Source organism: Schistocerca nitens, chromosome 10 (assembly GCF_023898315.1).
Source record: "Schistocerca nitens isolate TAMUIC-IGC-003100 chromosome 10, iqSchNite1.1, whole genome shotgun sequence".
Lineage (NCBI taxonomy): Eukaryota > Metazoa > Arthropoda > Insecta > Orthoptera > Acrididae > Schistocerca > Schistocerca nitens.
The window spans coordinates 217953084-217973665 of record NC_064623.1 but is presented as its reverse complement, the minus strand read 5'-3'; the positions used below and the strand labels follow the sequence as shown (position 1 = coordinate 217973665).

The window sequence follows — 20582 nt, the reverse complement described above, 5'->3', positions numbered from 1 at the left end:
GGCGGAAGACTCCAGAGAAGGAAAGGGTAGAGCCGGTCATAGGGCTGTCGTCACACAGATCTCGAATAGTTGTGTGGTACGCCTCAACGGATATTTTATGGGATATCGGAACCTCATCGCTAGCAATGGAAGTGCAATCCTTCATCAGTTGCTAGTGCTATTTTGCTTTGAAACATTAGAGGTGCTGTACGTGCATAGGAGAAGTTTGCAGCCAGAACACGCTCTTCGTAAAGGACCTGCGGTGCTAGCGCTGGCGTGGCGCAATAGTTGCACTGCCTTATGTCTATCACCGCTAGATAGCGAAGGCACCGATTTCACAGCGGCAGAAGACTTCATTCTACACTCATGCTGATACATGGTGAAACAACCCTCTGGTGGGCGGTTTGCGGGTTTAAATCACCTCGGGGTTTGACCATGCGGCGCATTTGACCTGCGGTCGTCGCACGGTGGTGCTGGAAGCAGTCCACATACGCAGAGGTGTGTTGGTGCACGTCAGATTGCGGTGCAGCGAGTAAGTGTGCAGACGTTTTCAGACGAGTTATTGGTGACTGCATGTTGAAAACGGCTCAAAGAACACACATTGATGACGTTATGAGGGGTAGAATACTAGGGCGACTGGAGGCTGGTCAAACAGTCATAGCACAGGCCCTCCGCGTGCCACAAAGTGTGACCTCAAGATTATGGCAACGATTCCAGCAGACAGGAAACGTGTCCAGGCGCTACAGTACGGGACGTCCACAGTGTACAACACCACAAGCAGACCGATATCTCACCATGAGTGGCCACAGACAGCCACGGAGTACTGCAGGTAGCCTCGCTCGGGACATTACCGCAGCTACTGGAACAGTTGTCTCCAGACACACAGTCCACAGACGACTGAATAGACACGGTTTATTCGCCCAGAGACCTGCAAGGAGCATTCCACTGACCGCTGGTCACAGGAAAACCCGTAGAGCATGGTTTCAAGAACCTAGTACATGGTCATTGCAACAGTGGTCCCAGGTCATGTTCAAGGACGAGTCCAGGTACACTCCGAACCGTGATTCTCGCCGGGTTTTCATTTGGCGTGAACCAGGAGCCAGATACGAACCCCTTAATGTTGTTTAAAGGGACCTGTATGGAGGTCGTGGTTCGATGGTGTGGGGTGGGATTATGGTTGAAATGGCTCTGAGCACTATGGGACTTAACTTCTAAGGTCATCAGTCCCCTAGAACTTAGAACTACTTAAACCTAACTAACCTATGGACATCACACATGTCCATGCCTTAGGCAGGATTCGAACCTGCGACCGTAGCGGTCGCGCGGTTCCAGACTGTAGCGCCTAGAACCGCTCGGCCACCCTGGCCGTTGGTGGGATTATGATTTGTGCACGTACACCCCCTGCGTGTCTTTGACAGAGGAACTGTAACAGGTCAGGTGTATCGGGTCGTCATTTTGTACCAGTATATCCGCCTTTTCAGGGGTCCAGGGGGTCGCACCTTCCTCCTGATGGGCGATAATCCCTGCCCCACCGAGCTGCCATCGTGCAGGAGTGCCTTGAAACAGAAGATATGAGGCGAATGGAATTGGCCTTCCTGTTCTCCAGACCGAAACCCCATCGAATACGTGTGGGATGCTCCCGGTCAACGTATCACTGCACATCTTCAAACCCCTAGGACACTTCAAGAGCTCCGACAGGCACTGGTGCAAGAATGGGAGGCTATTCCCCAGCAGCTGCTCGCCCACCTGATCCAGAGTATGCCAACCCGTTGCGCAGCCTGTGTACGTGTGCACGGTGATCATATCCCATATTGATGTCAGGTTACATGCACAGGAAACAGTGGCGTTTTGTAGCACATGTGTTTCGGGACGGTTTTGTCAACTTATCACCAATACCGTGGGATTAGCGCCAGTTTTGTGTGCCATTATCATTAATTTATGAGCATGAGTGTAGATCAGCAGCCAATTGTCACGAAATATTTGTAAATTATGTACACAAACCTTCCTCGTGAATCACTCTGGCTGCTATTGGAAACCATATCATAATCCCTGCAGAACTTCCTGAGATTTTTGACGGATTACCAGTGCATTGCTTTTAGTGGCAGAAAATATTTCCTTATCTGATGTAGTAACAAATTAACAATTTTCGTAATATTTCCTTTACTTTCTCTGTGAAACTTCGGTTCTTGCCAAATTTCTTGAGTCTAGCTCAATGGGAAGTGCCCTACAGGCTTTGTTGGGTGACTTCTGGTAAACCTTTCGGGATGTGAGGTCGCAGTCCAACAAACTCTTCTGTTCCTGACGTTTCGTCCAGGACTGAGCTGGACATCCTCAGAGGCGCCTCCGCTGAGTGTTGCCGATTGACCGGCCGGACGTCCGAGAGCGACATCAATACTGTTGGAAAGGGGGGGGGGGGCGTGGTCAAAGTAACACGTGATTAGCAGACATAATCCTTGTCAGAGATAAAACTTAACTATCGATTGTCGTCTTGTCAAAGATAAACTGTCTAGCGATTCTGCAGAGGTATTGTCCATATGTCGCTAAGTTTCATTGACTCCTCTTTCCTATTAAAATTATCCTGATGCAGAATCGCTGGACAGTTTTATCTTTCTTCTAGAAGTTTATTGGGCGCCAGGTCTGGAACGCAGCGTTACCTGGACAGAGTACACCTCGACGTCTATGGCGACCACCACCATGCCGAGCTGGAGCAGCTGCCGCGCGATGGCCACGCCTATTCCAGAGTTTGCGCCGGTGACCACGGCGAGCCGGCCGGCCCAGCGAGGGTCTCCAGGGCTGGAGGCCTGGAGCCGGGGTCTCGCGGCAGGTCCCGACGTCTTCTCCACTCTCTCCTCTTTCGGTTCTTCAGACTTCTCACTCATTGTGAAGTTTGTCCACTACACCAGGTTAACTCAATCACCACTGCTACTACAAGAAATAAACTGCAAGAACTATTTTCTCACCAATATAATAAGCGCAGTTCACTGTTGAGCAGCACCAAATAATGGCAGTAATATGCAAACAAAGCTACTGTCACATACGTAACTCTGTTCGCTCGAATAACGCCCTGTCTGCACATTATACTTCTCAAGACGTTCTTCCGTCCTTCGTTGTAAAGAGTGACAGTACCAAACACAATACTTTGGTTCCACAGAACACGATTCAAAAATCGGATCTATCTTTGGTAAGACAGTAAAAAAATTGTATTGATGCCCAACTCAGAAACAGGTTCCCCTCTCTTGCAACTAAATTTCTTGGTCCCCACTGATTTCCCTATACCCTGTTACAAGTTTACACTTCACAATATGCTTCCTCTCGCAAAGTGTGTCTTTTGTTACGACTTAACTTCGATACAATAAGTAAATGCTGCGGATCTTTTAACTGTTTACTGACTGAGAAAACTGCCTTTTAGCACATTGCATAGAGTGTGTGGCACAAAAAGACGTTCGTTTGATGATGTTACTTCTATATCTTCTCACCAAGTGGTTTCACAATTATATCATGTACCTGAAAAACAATTAATTTGCGTTAATGCATACATTCTTATAATAAAGATATTTACATAGTATTACTAATCTTGTATAAAGTTTGAATTGCTCTTAACACTTAATATAGTCTCTTTGAATTATCTTTGTTTTCAGATATTAACATCAAATTTGACTGGTTTCAACTGCTAAGCAGTCAATCGCAGTTAAAAAACAGAAAACAATGAATGAAAGTAATTAAGATGAACAATGAAATTAAAAAGATCCTAATGTGGAAGCGGCATGTTAGCTCTTTCCCCCTAGCCTGGTAAAATGGAAATGCCGTGTGGTTAGGGCCTCCGGTCGGGTAGACCATTCTCCTGGTGCAAGTCTTTCGAATTGACGCCACTTCGGCGACTTGCGTGTCGATGGGGATGAAATGATGATGATAAGGACAACACAACACCCATTCCCTGAGCGGAGAATCGAACGCGGGCCGTTAGGTATGACATTCCGTCGCGCTGACCACTCGGCTACCAGGGCCGGACCGATGCGGCCTGGTGAATGCTGTGCCACTTACCTAAGCCTGTCCGGGTGCTGCCCTATCAAGCGATTGACTGGACTCTGTATCATGTAAACAAAAGTCCAGTTCGAAAATCGCAACCTGTGTTGGCCACCAAGCAAACTTATAATCATGTCTTAAATTTCACACGTTGACTCCTACGATTTCCTTCATATAATTCAAATTTGTAAGTGATCCACTCATGCTTTGTACATAACAACTTCTTCCATTCCAAGCTTGCATTATGATTTGAATGTAATATATTTTTTCTGTTTTTGTTCTTTGCTCACAGAAGCATGAAACGCAGTTCGTATGTTGTGACCAATAATGTGATAAGTTATTATGTAAGAAGCTGAATGAGTATGTTTCCTGCAGCATGTATGCACTTTTTCTTCATTTTTTTTTTGTAATTACCTGTATTCTGTCTTTTCTGGTCTTTAGTTCATATGAAGTCTGCTTAGTAGTTGAAACTAGTTACCCTTTATATTAATTTCTACGATGGAGACAATTTCAATAAATTATCTGTAAAGATTAAGTCGTGCTCCACAGACAATGTCTAGACTCACGAATCTTGATATTGGTAATTTATATTCTGTCATTCAAATTTTGTGGATAAATATAATAATATCTAACTCTGCACAACGACAGATAAAAAATCAAGTGACAATGAAGTTATTTGATGAGCAATGGGGCAATACACAAGTTATATGCATCACCAAGTAATCTTGGTATGTTCTGTGACTGGGTGAAGATAGATGCTTCTCTTATCTTACTGTGAATTCAAAATAAAAGTATTGGGCATTTTCAATTTATAGCAACATTTACAAACTATGTATAAACAAAATCTGCATCAGGTATGGGAGGGAAGAATATGTACATTTCCTTCAGTAATAATAACATTATACTGACCAATGTTTCTGTAATATATTTAAGTAGCATGCCAAAGCACCAATTTAAAGAGGAGAACAATATTAAATAAAACCATCAGTGGATATATTTCTGAATGTAATTAAAATTTGGAATTGATAGTTGTTTGGCATAAGATGGGGTACAAAATACTGATGAATAATTACTGCTCTAATGATGTGGATGCAGAATAGTAATTAAAACTACAGACACTTCTGATGTACTGTGGAAGGAAATACGAACACTAAGGGTGATTATTACAAGGATAAAACATACAATTCTCCATCCATAGAATATGGAAAATTTGAAATAATGTGCATTCCAAGACTAAAAGAGTAATTACAGTGAACCCAAACATTGCAAAGAATCTCTTACATAGACTCCACATATACCGTACTGGAGTAGCAACAGTAATCTACATATATCGAAAATTTGGTCTTGGTAATAAAAGTATCTGTAGTAATTTATTAAATGGATACTTTACTGCTGTATACTGTCTTCTGAAAAAGTTAAAACCATTGTTTCAGACATTATGACACAGCAGTTTGTCATTTAATTTTTTAAATGTATCTTTTAATATTGTCAGTTTACTGTTGGTTTCATATTTAGTGGTTACAGATTTATATTTTAAGAATAAAACAATGTAATGACTTTTTCTGTCACACCATATTTGGGTACTCTATATCCTGTACAACTATAGGCACTATCTAATTATGAATTTCAACTTATTTATAATTACCTTTCTACAAAGCTTGCTTTTGGTTCTGCAAAAGACAATTATGGATAATTATTACATATTTCTTAATATCGTTTAATAAATTTCTTTACCATTATCTGACGATACATTTAGGTCCTACTGGGTTTTAAAAATGTGAAAAATGGAACATGGACTATTCATTCCACTTATTTCAGCAAGGAGAGAGAAAAACATATTTGAACCACTTAACATATTAAGCACATGTTTTAACTAACTATATTCACCTTAAGTTGAGCTGAATCAACACGAATTATGTATTTCAAACATATCTGAGGTTGGAAATTGCAAGATTTTTAATGCACCACCTGCAGTTACATTTATAAAAATCCACTGCAAACTATAAATAGTGTTTTCAAAATTACATTCTGCTTTAAATTATTTGTTATCTATTTTGAAGACAGACTACATTGTACCTTAAAATACAAGAAATGGGCTCATTTTCGTTTCCTTTTAACATATGTGACATTAAAAAGGCAAAAGTATCAATTTAGTCTTTGGCATTCAGCATTTCTAAATGTTCATCTTTTTAATATCTTCTATTCTTTAGTTTAATTATTATAGTCTTTCTTTCTTTAGTGTGTCCAGTTATTTTCTTTTTCTTTTTAAGTCAGTATACTATCAGTTAACTGTACAAGCATTACATAACCATTTCATACATTTGCTGTCCTCTACTGTTTCGTATTGCAGAACAATATGGCACCTATTTTTATTCTTTTGCTGGTTTTTATTTTAATGCTTTCCTTACTTTTACCAAATTAAATATAGAGAAATAGATAGTCAATCAGCCAATAACAGTTGACTGAAGATGCCAACAAAAGACAAAACTTCACAATAGATCAAAATTGCATTGCACTACGTTTTGAATGGATACTATCTGATCCTCATATGCATATTCTTTCAAAATATGATTACTAGCAACACAGTAATTGAATACTAGTACAATTTAAATTATTGATAATAATCGATATTTTCACTGTTATTCTCAAGTGACTAGATAAAACTTCCTTATTTTTGTAAAATGCATAATTAATATAATAAGACATCAAAAACAAAAATAAGATTATTTTTACATATAGTAGTTTAAATGCAATAAGCTACAAAATAGAAACGACATCCATAATTCAGTAGTATCACACACATGACATTCTGCAAAATACTGGTTCAACTAAAAATTATAGCTAATTACAAAAGTAAAGTTCTTCTAATATTCTGTTTTGGCTTTATAATGTACTGAAATTAGAAATGAAACTGCAGAATCTCTTTCCTACAGTATCTGTTTTTAAAATCTTTATTTAAGTTTAAAATAAATATTTTCTTTTATTTAAATCGACCAAAGTCTACATTGTGTCCACTATCTGCAATATTTTAAAATCTCCTGTGCCAGTAGATAATGGTAAGTATGACTTAAAGTACGGGTGAAAACCTTGTAGAATAATAGTTTTATGAACTACTAATAACGATATAGAAATCCAATTATGGATAATGTTGCATTTTAGCATAAAAAGGAAATACATAAGTCATTTCAAATGAAGATATGAGCAAACACATCTTACAGAGATGTCTATAGATAACGTTGATTCTTTTATGTTATGTATATTTTGGAGGACAGTTCCAACAGGACAAACAGTGAGAAATGAAACCTGTTGATATCTCTGATAAGTCCTTCAGGGGATAGTACATCTGAGAAATGGATAGAAACAGAATGGCATTCTATTTTGTCTATGACACTGTTTCAATCTTTGATCCAATGACAAATTTAAGATTGTAATAGATTATAAGAAATACGATTACAACAATTACAAGCAAATTTGAGATGTTCAAAAAGTAGAGATTCTGTATTTTTATTGCTCAGAATGGGATGTGGAGTTAATCATGTATTCAACAATAGAGCCTCTTGAAACTTGCAAAGTTTTCCCCTACACAGCTGATGATAGTGGTGACTTGTAATGACTACATTTTTGTGTTCCTATCCTCTATCTAGTCTTGTCTTGCAACGAATAGTAGGATGTATAAGAGGAGATAGGGAACGACATTTTATCAGAGATTTGCAGAAAAGACTGGATTAGTCATTTGACAGAACTTGAAGAACATTAGGCTGGACAAGGAAATGATGAGAAGGTCAAAATTGCCACCAAGAAGAAGAAATTAAGACAGGATACACAGTTATAAACATGAGAAAAGAAGAAGTTACTTGTGGCTCCACAGGTATATAATGAAAACTGGATTTAATCACCTGTCATATCCTAAGAATTATGTCACACCTTAAATTCCTCATTCTTTTCAAAATTATCAGCAGTCATATCCCAAGAATCACGCCACATTCTGAATCCCTACTTATTTTGATGGCCTGTAAATATGCAGTACGAAATTGTATGTATCACGTTGCAATTCAAGAATTTTCCTGTGCATGTGGGTATTTATGTATCTGCCTAAATGAGTCATTATTTATATCAAAATTCTTTCAAATGTCATAGCTATGTAACACCATGTAGACCACTGGATACGTCAGTGCCTAGTGCATACTATTTCTAAACTATTAGCTGCATAGTCAAAATCCTTCCGTTTCATTGTTCAAACAGGAGTGTTTTTAGTGTTATGGCATATATTATCATTCTATTATTGGGTGTTTCTTGCTTTTGTAAACTACATCCGCGATAAAGTACAACCCGGCATCCATTACCAAAAGTGTCTCCTTAAATTTATTGTGTTTCTAAGAGACAACCCTCACCCTTCGAATCATGAATTCACTATTTTAACTCCTGACTTGTTATGATACCCCTTCAAAGTTAGAAAGGGAATCTTAATTCTGTAGAGCGAAAAGGAGACTTATTTGTGTTTTATTTATGCCTACTACACGTCACACTGAATGCAGAAGCAGAGCTGTTTGAGGCGTAAACGAATGCAGCCTACTCATTCAATATTTTAAGATATGAAAGCAGTCTACGCATGTAACTGTCAACAAAACTAGGTCACAACCTGGACGTGTGGTGGTGCAGACAGCAGGTAGGAGACGAGCGAAGCTATGTCCTGCGGCAAGAGGTGCGGTTTGTCAGCGAACACCTGTTCGGAGAACTCAGGCCCTAGGGCTGCCGTGTAGATGTCTGTCTTCACCAGTCCAGGAGACACGCTCTGCCAACAGAAATAACAGTTAAACAACTATGGTTCCGTCAGGAACCGTTGTGCACAGCAATAGTACATTGTAAGGAAGGAGGGGCACACGGGAGTCAGTCGCAGTTCCATTTGTTTTTACACTGAAGATCCAAAGAAACTGGTACACATACCTAATGTCGTGTAGGGCCCCCGCGAGCACGCAAAGGTGCCACAACACGACGTGGCGTGGACTCGACTAATGTCTGAAGTAGTGCTGGAGGGAACTGAAACCATAAATCCTGCACGGCTGTCGAGAAATCTGTAAGAGTACGAGGGGCTGGAAATCTCTTCTGAACAGTACGTTGCAAGCAATACGAGATAGGCTCTACAAAATTCATGTTTGGAGAGTTTGCTCACCAGTGGAAGTGTTTACTCAGTAGGGTATTCCTGAAGACACTCTGAAGCAATTCTGGACTTGTGGAATGTCGCATTGTCCTGCTGCAATTACCCAAGTTCGGTTTAAGGTACAATGGAAATGAATGGATGCAGGTAATCAGACAGGATGCTTATGTATGTGTCACACGTCAGAGTCGCACCTACACGTATCAGGGCTCCCATATCACTCCAACTGCGCACACTCCACACCATTGCAGAGCCTCCACCAGCTTGAACAGTCCCCTGCTGACACGCAGGATCCATGTATTCATGAGGTAGTCTCCATTTTCACACGCCTCCATCCGTTCGAAATAATTTGAAACGAGACTTGTCCGACCCGACCAGGCAACAATTTCCAGTCGTCAACAGTTCAATGTCTGTGTTGACGGGCCCAGTTGAGGCGTAAAGCTATGCGTCGTGGAGTCATCAAGGGTACAGAAAACCCACAATCACAACCACCATTTTTCATAACCAAGCCAATCACCCCATAAATCACAAGGAAGCCAGCTTCAAATATTTACTACAGAGACTGAACAAAATACTCATGAACAAACATGATTACAGACAAGAATTGAACACAATAAAACAACTCCACAGGAGGTTGGATATGATGCAAAGAGAGTAGACAAAATAAACCACAAAATACGAAAACCAACAACACATAACCACGAAAACACATACAAACAAACACAACACACAACAATCAGCAGACAGTAAGCAACAATGACTTACAACAACAGAGTCACACACAAGGTGGGTAATATACTAAAGAAACAAGGACCAACATAGAAGCCGCGCTGTCGGAGGCGTCTTGTTACCATCTGTGTGGCTCCTTCCGTCGGGCACGGGGGTGTGTGTTGTCCTCAGCGTGAGTTAGCTTAAGTTTAGTAAACATAAAAATTACGTTTTGCTGTTTGTAGATTAGAAATTGTGGATTGTGTAGCAGAATAGTTAGCAAAATAAATGTTCAATAGCATCATGTAAGGTGCGTAAACTAATATATACAGCCACTCTTTTTGCCAATTAAGCTATAAATAAAACTTTGACATAATGTTATAAACAACACACAGTGCATCAGGTCGTTAATACATATTTCAACTGTGCACTATGAACAGAAATATTTTACAACAATTGTTCATTCACAATTGTAAATATTATGCACCATAATTTCCGCTATATGTTAATATGTAACAATAATTTTCCAGTTCGAAAATAAAAAATAGCCTACTGAAGATAGCACAAAAGTGCTGAAACATGTCTGGGTGAAACAAAACAGTGAAATGGCTTCTTGGATAAGGCGGGATTCCTCGTCCTGTTTTCGTGGCAAGCAGAGACATAACGAGAAGAACTGCAAGACCACAAGATGATTAATTGAATGTAATATACTTGCAGATCTATATTTCGGCTATAAAAAGTCGTGTTCAGTGCATTTTCGTTACAACTCGACAGACTGGCGGCAGTTCATGTCACCATATATTCTTACTGGTGCACGGGTACAAGGACAATGAGTGTGTTGAGTTGCAACGACAATGCACTGACCGAAATACAGATTTGCAAGTATAATGCGAACTAATGGGGTCGCGACTGGACGTCGTGCGCCGCGCCTCTCCCCTTCCTTAGCGGTAACAGCCTCGTTATTACGCTTCCATGCTCTCAAATCTGTATCCAGTTGCTCAAAAACTAAAGATTTTCTTATTTTGTTCTTGGACGAAGTAAATGTTGAATATTCCAATTTTTTTATATTGAACCATGTGTTCCAGAAATCCGTTATGGTACCAATACAATGATTAGTTTCTAATACAATGGTAGAGGAAAAATAGTCCATGTTTCTATTGTGGGGGGATAGTATGTGCAGCCCATGGCAACAGTTTGACCGAAATAAAATGTAAATGTCGTGTGACTAGGGCCTCCCGTCGGGTAGACCGTTCGCCGGGAGCAACTCCTTCGATTTGACGCCACTTCGGCTACTTGCGCGTTGACGGGGATGAAATGATGATGATTAGGACAACACAACACCCAGTCCCTGAGAGGAAAAGATCTTCGACCCAGCCGATAATCGAACCCGGGCCCTTAGGACTGACATTCTGTCGCTCTGACCACTTTTTTTTTTTTTTGTTCGATATTGTTCGTTGCGTTTGGTCTGGGCAGCCGTCACAAGACATCCGTTGAAGTCCATCGTTGATTCCTTTACTCAGTTTTTTTATTACAGAGGGCCAGCAGCCCTCTGACCGAACTCGCTGAGCTACCGTGGCGGCTGACCACTCAGCTACCGGCGGCGTGCGTTTGAACTGTAAATATTGCAATAGTTTGTGGCGTTGCGAAGATTGTGTTGCTTCAGGGTAGTTCGGACAACAACAACACAGGATCTGAGGCTCCGTATAGTCACTGAGCAGGAAAGGAGACAAGTGGACCTCGCAGCGAATGTCACTTTGAGTTAAAGTGGCGTCTCTAGAATCTGGAATAAGTTTCCATCTACAGGATCAATTGGGGATCGTCACAGAAGCATCCGCGGAAGAAAATATCTGTGAATAACAGCAAACAGAAACCCTCAACGCAACGCTACATGTTTACGGCGGCAGTTCCAAACAGCTACAAGAGTGCAGACGTCAAGAGAGACGATACAAATTAGGCTCCATGAGCAGGCATTACGTCACTCGTGGCACCTCCCCTGGCTCTTGTTCAGGGCGGGGCTCGCGTCGGGTGGGCAGCAACGCAGTCCGGGAGGACCAGGCAGCACTGGGATTCATTACCCTCTCCTGGTGAGGTCCTCCACGCTGACAGTACTGACATTCGTGTGTGGCGGCAATGAGGTCAACTGTGTCGCAGACCGCCACCTTATAAAGGTGGTGGTTCCGTCGTATTTTGGGGTGGAATCACGCGTAACGGCACGACATCCCTCGTGCCAATACATCGGAGGATGACTGGTGTGAAGTGAGGGGACGACGTCCTTGCACACCCATTGTGGCTCCATATGATGAATACGTAGCAGCGGGATTCTCGCCGAAGGGCGACTGTATACGCTTCTATCGTGATTATCTTGTGAACCCTTCCCTTGTGGGGCATAGAATTAGTCGGATGGAATGTGCTGCACATTCGCCAGACATCAACTGCACTAAGAATGCACGGATTTTGCTGAAACGATTGGTTTGCAATCGTCCTGTCCCACCACAGACCTTAGAGGGCATTATGGAGGTCACTGTGGAGCCATGGGATAACACCCTACAGGCTTATCTGGACAATATGTTAAAGAATATGCTCAACTTCATTCAAAGATGTCACCAATTACGAAGAGGGCCAATCGATTCATATAAAATGTGTTGCGCCAGATGTCAATGAAAAGAAACTAATGGTTAATGTGGATTATTCTGTAAGGGTTATTTTGTTTTTCTCTTTGTGTTTATCAAGTATAACTTGTTTATCTTATTTATTTTTGTTCTCTTATGACTATACCTCAAAAAACAAAATCAGGTATGTTTCCTATTATGTCCACTATAGACAATAAAGCAATATACAACATTTCTTTTTCCGCTGTAGATGCTTCTTACATTGTATCATCTCCTTCTGTATCACTTAACTAGTTTCAACATTTCATTTCATGGTCTACACCTTCATGAAGCCTTTTTAATACTTACAAACTGAAAATTTATGAGCCAGACCAGTTTTTGGATTGTGCTGACTGTTGTTAGTAGATTATCTCTAGGGTGATTATAATCATCTTTGAAGTTAAATGTAACCAACCTATATGGAAAAAAAATCATTTTTTATCTTGTAAACATAGTACTTTATTTGGAGAAAACTTAAAGTACTTTCTTTCCAGACTCACCTCTCTTCTAACGGACTGTGGCCCCACTGTTTATAACTTTCTTACTTCTTGTGAGAAATCGTACAGGTGCAATACGTTAGCTGATCGTGTATAATACCATCTCGTTTATTGTGTCATACACTGAAGCGCCAATGAAACTGTTACACCTGATGTGGAGCCTCCACAGAAGGCTACTTCCTCAATTGGCCTCACACTCCGCGTGCCAACATCGCACAGCAGACCGGATGGTCACCTATCCAGGTGCTAACCAAGCCCGACAGCGCTTAACTTCGGTGATCTGAGGGGAACCGGTGTTACCACTGCGGCAAGGACGTTGGCACATCGCTGACATACGACGAAAAACACAATGGGACCAGTACTGATCCTTGTGGGGCCCCTGATAATAAATCCCTGCATTGACATCATTTTGCTCCAGTAATTACACGCTGCTGGCGGGATATTAAATAATAAATGGGCTATTTTGATGTCATTTACCAAATCTATGTCTCGTTGTAGTCTTTAGGTGAGTGTAAGGCACCTTGCGGCGCAAGCGAAATGTACATAGAGCACTCAGTCTGGTAAAAGAATGGCCACCAACGAATGATTGGCTACATACCTTTATATGAAAAACAGCTTTCCTCAGAATCTCTTGGACAAAGAGGAAAGCGAGTTTTTCCGTGCAAACTGTTCTGAGTTGAAGTCAGGATATATGATGTGTGTGTATACCATAGTAAGCCATCAGCTGGGTTGGACCCTTTTCCACTAAGCAACTGATAAGAGGATGCTTATGAATTGGTTATTATACAGAATGAACGAAGTAAAAACATATGTTATCTTAGGAGAACATCCTTTGCTGATTTGAGATATAGTGCTGATTAAAAAAAACATGTTTTCCTTTCATGTGAAATACATTTAACGCGTTATTGTGATTTCTGATTTTTAATAGGCTGCAGGACGTCCACATTTTCCATTATATATCATGAACAAATGCTGCTGACTTTGACACCTTGAGTCCCCAGAGATCTATCTTGCGAAGTTGTGTTTTTTTTTTGCTTCCTGCCGAGAAAGTTGCCAGTCGAAGCTCGTTCTAAAAGCGCGTTAGCAGACCGGTGGTTCTATGTCATATCCGGACGGTGGATGAAAATTGATTTGCTCACGGCTTCTTTCCCGAAGAAAAAAGACCCGTTGAGTTTCCTGCTGCAGTAATTCCTGCAGGGGTGACAAAACAACGAAGAGATTAACTTTTTCAAAACATTATGGCGTATTGTAAAGAGACAAAAAAAGGCATTCTGTGTCCTGAAGTAGAACGAAATCCCGAATCAGAACAAGACAGTGACAATGAGCGTCCTGAGGAAGACGCAAAGACAGTGTTTCGGAACGATCTTGAGCCCCTTCAGACAAGTATTTTTGAAATGGAAAATCAAACCCTTTGGTCACTATAAAGTATGAGATCTCAGTAATCCATTTTTGGAAGTTTTGTGTATTGATGATTCTAGGTGGTTTTGGGAACCTTAATGGCTACAAAATAAAAATGTGAACTAAAAGATATCATAACACAAAGTAAAAACGCAAATAATTTGCCAAAAAATGCTTTTCAGGGTACGCAAATTTTGCTCAATTTAAGGCCATTTTATTGGTTCTTAAATGTTTGTACACTATAATGTGCTATATATCTCAAGCAGTTAACCACTTAATGTGTAACGTTAACTTAAAAAATCTGTACCATTTGACAAAGGACATTTTAAGGATAATATAAATGCAGAATTTATTTCTTAAACATAGAAACATAAACAATGAGAATAAAGTGAAACTTTAAAACGCGTTTCCTTGAAACACCTATTTTTCGTCACCAATATTATTCAACCTGTCAAAACTCACTCAAATTTAAAGATAGAAATCTATAACTTTTTTACCTCAGAATTTAATGCTGAACGTAAAAATTACAGTAGCTCATAATCCAAAATTCTCGACAAGAGATCTCCCTTCCCTCTCCGTCTCAGACTTTATGCAGCAAGTCAGTGTGCTGCAAAAGCAGCAAAAAGGAGTCACATTGATGTGGGTCAAAGGCCACAGTGGCAACGAACGTGTCTACTAAACTGGTTAAGCAAGACGCAGCTTCAGAAACGCCATTACATCCAAAGGTACTGCGTACAGATTTCGTACAACGACGCAAACGTGGTGGGACGAGCAATGAAGCAGCATAACCAACGACGAAGGAAAAAGCTAAGAGCTATCAACACTGTGATCCCGCCAGCGCGCTCGTATATGAAGCACAAGGTGTCAGAGGATTTTATACAATAATCGTACGAAACAATTTCAATGAGGTCGCTTCGAAAAACGTCTACAATGCCTGGAACCGATCGACAACTCTCTTTGCACTTTTGGAGGAGGAGACGTAAATTAAATAATGTAGGATGTCCCGAAAGGACAGACAAGACAATCGGACAATAAATGAAATGAGTGTCGTGGGGCACGAAGGCCCCCACTGCGTCACCACTCTTTTGGGAACATCAGACGTTGAGTTTAGAATCAGCTCAATGAATTAGGAATTCTATACAGTTACCTATGAAGAATTCTAAATAATAATATAAATTTAATAATTTTGAATTTTAATTTCTTTAACATTTTTCCCAACAACACGAGACCGTTTGCAAGCATGTCCACTCGATGGGAGCAGAGCCGAAACGCAGACCCGCACTGCCGGATAGCTTTGAGAACGGAGCTCACCCAACCAATACGCCAAAGAACATATCGAGCATATAAAGTGTAGTGCATATGTATAAAACTTTTTAGTCGAAAAACAGTATCCCTTTGTCGCACCTGAAGTTAATTTAAATTCTGGACATTGATAACTGTATACATGCAAATTGTATAAAAATTATATTTCTTTTGCAGTAAAAGAATTTAAATGTTGTTCATAGATAACGAAAACTGAAAATTTTTACTAATGTGTGTAAACTAGCAGTTCCTGGCCACATATTCTGGTAGCTCAGTGTGGTTCAACGGAAAAGAAAGAAAAGAGAAAGCACACGTTTCTACCATGACTGGGAATTGCATATGCATCCTAATCTCCTTCTCTCCCCTGTCTCTGTCCATCTCCTCCCCCATCCCCTGTTTCTCCATCTCCCTTCCTTCCTCCTCTCTGTGTCCATAAGACCATCACTTCTTCTCCTTGTCCCTTCTCTCCCTCATCTCCTCCTATTACCTCTCCCCCTGTTTCTGTCCACCATCTGCTCCCCTTCTTTCTCCATCTCCTCCTCCCCCATCTGTCCATCTCTTCCTTTCCGCTTTCTGTCTCCGTTTCCTCCTGAATATCTGTTTGCTGACTCTTACCACCTCTCTTTCAGCTTGAGTCTTATTTATTGTTATTGCACATTCAGATTATGTAGTAGTATTATAATCATAAGCTGGTAAGCCATAAATATAAATTTCCTTATTGCTAACAACTTTTCATATATACAAAGTAAATCGGTCAAGAACTTTTCGAAATTTTTGCTAATAACCTTTCTCCTTTTTATATTGTTTTATTTATTTAATATCATCTGATTAGGGCTGTCAGGTCTTCTCTTATATGGAACCAGTGTTTCACACATACAATATCTACTACACCACAATTACCTAAAGATATAACGTTTTTAATATAAGAAATACTGTCTGAAGTGGTAGTGTGACTAAATTACACTAACTATGAATAAGTAAAGTAAATACTGGCATTACTTTTGCTACTGCAGCTGCAGTCACTGATAGTGATAATATTATTAATAATAATATTAACGTTAATAACAGTAATGGCAATAATTGTGACATTAATAATCATAATAAGAGAGGCAGACGAAAGAAGAATTTATAAGTCTACAAAATAGATGATTTGTGATGTAGCGAGTTCTGGGACTAGGAAAGTAAAGGGGAATACATCGGCTAAGAATACTGGGAAATAAGGAAGATTAGGTTGGAAAGAGGGATGTATAAGGGTGACGAGTGCGTACAGGGACAACGATGATCTTATTGCTGCTTTAGTAGATACGTCATTAAGTGTCTTCTGAAACTGGAAATGTTATTTAGTTCCCTAATGTAATGCGGAAGGTAGTTCTAGAATCGTGTTCCTGCTACTGAGAAGAAGTTCGAGAAGATGGCTGAACGATGGAGAGGGGCAGAAAGGATCTTGCTCTAATGGGAACAGGTGTTTCTGCTGTGTTGTTGACACAAGGGGGTTAAGGCCTAGGAGAGATACGGGGGACAGTGTACGTTGATAAGACAGCAGAGAACAAAGGGCGTATTTCAATACCTGTGCTTGTCTGCACGCATCCAGGATAGCTGTGCAAATCATGCTGAAGTATGACCGAAGAATTCAAAATCACAGATATACCGAATATGTTTGAGGTAACTTGAGCTTGCCTGAGAGAAACCTCACAGAACAACATGGTAGTAATGAATGACTGGAAGTATAAGTGGTTGCACAAGTTTCCTTTTTAGGTCAAGAGTGTGTAGCTTTCTATATTTTCGTATGGTATGGCTAGTAGATTGGTATTGGTATGGCTTGTAGATTAAAACTGAAGAAACTGCAAAAAGGTGGGAATTTAAGGAGATGGGACCTGGATAAACTGACTAAACCAGAGGTTCTACAGAGTTTCAGGGAGAGCATAAGGGAACAATTGACAGGAAAGGGGGAAAGAAATACAGTAGAAGAAGAATGCGTAGCTCTGAGGGATGAAGTAGTAAAGGCAGCAGAGGATCAAGTAGGTATAAAGACGAGGGCTAGTAGAAATCCTTGAGTAACAGAAGAAATATTGAATTTAATTGATGAAAGGAGAAAATATAAAAATGCAGTAAATGAAGCAAGCAAAAGGGAATACAAACGTCTCAAAAATGAGATCGACAGGAAGTGCAAAATGGCTAAGCAGGGATGACTAGAGGACAAATGTAAGGATGTAGAGGTTTATCTCACTAGGGGTAAGATAGATACTGCCTACAGGAAAATTAAAGAGACCTTTGGAGAAAAGAGAGCCACTTGTATGAATATCAAGAGCTCAGATGGAAATCCAGTTCTAAGCAAAGAAGGGAAAGCAGAATGGTGGAAGGAGTATATAGAGGGTCTATAGAAGAGGGATGTACTTGAGGACAATATTATGGAAATGGAAGAGGATGTAGATGAAATGGGAGATACAATACTGCGTGAAGAGTTTGAAAGAGCACTGAAAGACCTGAGTCGAAACAAGGCCCCGGGAGTAGACAACATTCAATTGGAACTACTGACGGCCTTGGGAGAGCCAGTCCTGACAAAAATCTACCATCTGGTGAGCAAGATGTACGAGACAGGCGAAATACCCACAGACTTCAAGAAGAATATAATAATTCCAATCCCAAAGAAAGCAGGTGTTGACAGATGTGAAAATTACGGAACTATCAGTTTAATAAGTCACAGCTGCAAAATACTAACGCGAATTCTTTACAGACGAATGGAAAAACTAGTAGAAGCCGACCTCGGGGAAGATCAGTTTGGATTCCGTAGAAATGTTGGAACACGTGAGGCAATACTGACCCTACGACTTATCTTAGAAAAAAGATTAAGGAAAGGCAAACCTACATTTCTAGCATTGACTTAGAGAAAGCTTTTGACAATGTTGACTGGAATACTCTCTTTCAAATTCTAATGGTGGCAGGGGTAAAATACAGGGAGCGAAAGGCTATTAACAATTTGTACAGAAAGCAGATGGCAGTTATAAGAGTCGAGGGGCATGAAAGGGAAGCAGCGGTTGGGAAGGGAGTGAGACAGGGTTGAAGCCTCTCCCCGATGTTATTCAATCTGTATATTGAGCAAGCAGTAAAGGAAACAAAAGAAAAATTCGGAGTAGGTATTAAAGTCCATGGAGAAGAAATAAAAAGTTTAGGTTCGCTGATGACATTGTAATTCTGTGAGAGACAGCAAAGGACTTGGAAGAGCAGTTGAACGGAATGGACAGTGTCTTGAAAGGAGGATATAAGATGAACATGAACAAAAGCAAAACGAGGATAATGGAATGTAGTCGAATTAAGTCGGGTGATGCCGAGGGAATTAGATTAGGAAAGGAGATACTTAAAGTAGTAGACGAGTTTTGCTATTTGCGGAGCAAAATAACTGATGATAGTCGAAGTAAAGAGGATATAAAATGTAGACTGGCAATGGCAAGGAAAGCGTTTCTGAAGAAGAGAAATTTGTTAACATCGAGTGTAGATGTAAGTGTCAGGAACTCGTTTCTGAAAGTATTTGTATGGAGTGTAGCCATGTATGGAAGTGAAACATGGACGATAACTGGTTTGGACAAGAAGAGAATAGAAGCTTTCGAAATGTGGTGCTACAGAAGAATGTTGAAGATTGGATGGGTAGATCACGTAACTAATGAGGGGGTATTGAATAGGATTGGGGAGAAGAGAAGTGTGTGGCACAACTTGACTAGAAGAAGGGATCGGTTGGTAGGACATGTTCTGAGGCATCAAGGGATCACAAATTTAGCATTGGAGGGCAGTGTGGAGGGTAAAAGAGATTGAGAAGGATGTAGGTTGCAGTAAGTACCGGAAGATGAAGAAGCTAGCACAGGAAAGGGTAGCATGGAGAGCCGCATCAAACCAGTCTCAGGACGGAAGACAACAACAACAACAACAACAACAACAACATGGCTAGATGTTTATGCCTTCTTGCAAATTACAGTTACGTGCTCATTTGAATTTAGATCTGCATCTGTTATTATTCCTAACTCTTTGCTGAAGGACAGAGTTGATATTTGGCCCATTTAGGGTTAAAGGCGATATGGATTTCCCACATTTCGAGAACCATCTTCAGGTTTATTGGTTTTGCTCTTAGATACAAGTAGAGGTCATCAGCATACATGTGGTATTTGTAGTACGACAAAACAGGTGGCACATCATTGCCGTACAGTTAACAGAGTATAGGACCTAATACCGGATCCTGGAGAACGTCTGCACCTACAGTATCTGCATTTGGACAAGTATGGTTGGATGTGTGGCCACGAAACCAAAAGCCAATAAATAAGTAAGGAAAGTAGGCCGGTGCGGCCGGCAGGCAGCCAGCGGACAGCGGCTACAGCGGCTACTCACGGAGACTCTGATGGCGCTGCTGCAGTCGCCCAGCTCGTGGCGCAGCCCCTCGGTGAGAGCGCGAACTGCGTGCTTGCTGGCGCTGTAGAAGTGCAGGCTGCCCTGCGGCGGCACCACCGTCGCCGAGTAGCTGTGGGAACACGGACACCGTTACATCTCAACTCGGTTCACTTTAGCATCTTTGTACAGCTTTCACTCTGTTCAGTAACAGTGCTCCTGCTCCCAACACTCGTATTATTGTAATGGCCTCATAATATTGACTTAGAATTACACTGCCAGAAAAAAAAAATTTGCCCACTCGGAAAGGCGACATTTATTTTGATCCGATGAGGGTATATGCCAGCTGGGGGACAGTAGGTGTACAGAAAATGCTTTCAGTATCGTCCGCCTACACATATCATAGTGGCAGAGGTGCCAGACCGCCATCTGTGTCTACCCTTCAGCAGGAAATGTTCACAGCCAGAATGTTCAGTGGTGCAAACTTGTGAAGCAAGCAGG

General features: G+C 40.8%; 2 protein-coding genes across 2 annotated transcripts in view; both read right to left on the bottom strand.

Annotated features, from left to right (window-relative positions):
• The window catches only part of LOC126210013 (dehydrogenase/reductase SDR family member 11-like), a gene marked incomplete at its 3' end in the record, with an annotated part of 68518 nt that extends 65660 nt beyond the window's left edge, over nucleotides 1–2858 (bottom strand). Inside the window, exon 1 of the mRNA XM_049939118.1 lies at nucleotides 2634–2858. Coding sequence (XP_049795075.1) covers nucleotides 2634–2858 — 225 coding nt within the window. The remainder of the gene's footprint in view (nucleotides 1–2633) is intronic.
• A 583-nt stretch (nucleotides 2859–3441) lies between these two features.
• The window catches only part of LOC126210012 (dehydrogenase/reductase SDR family member 11-like), a 54707-nt gene continuing 37566 nt past the window's right edge, over nucleotides 3442–20582 (bottom strand). The window contains exons 2-4 of the mRNA XM_049939117.1: nucleotides 20085–20214; nucleotides 8642–8794; nucleotides 3442–3483 (exon numbers count right to left, since the gene is read on the bottom strand). Coding sequence (XP_049795074.1) covers nucleotides 3442–3483; nucleotides 8642–8794; nucleotides 20085–20214 — 325 coding nt within the window. The remainder of the gene's footprint in view (nucleotides 3484–8641; nucleotides 8795–20084; nucleotides 20215–20582) is intronic.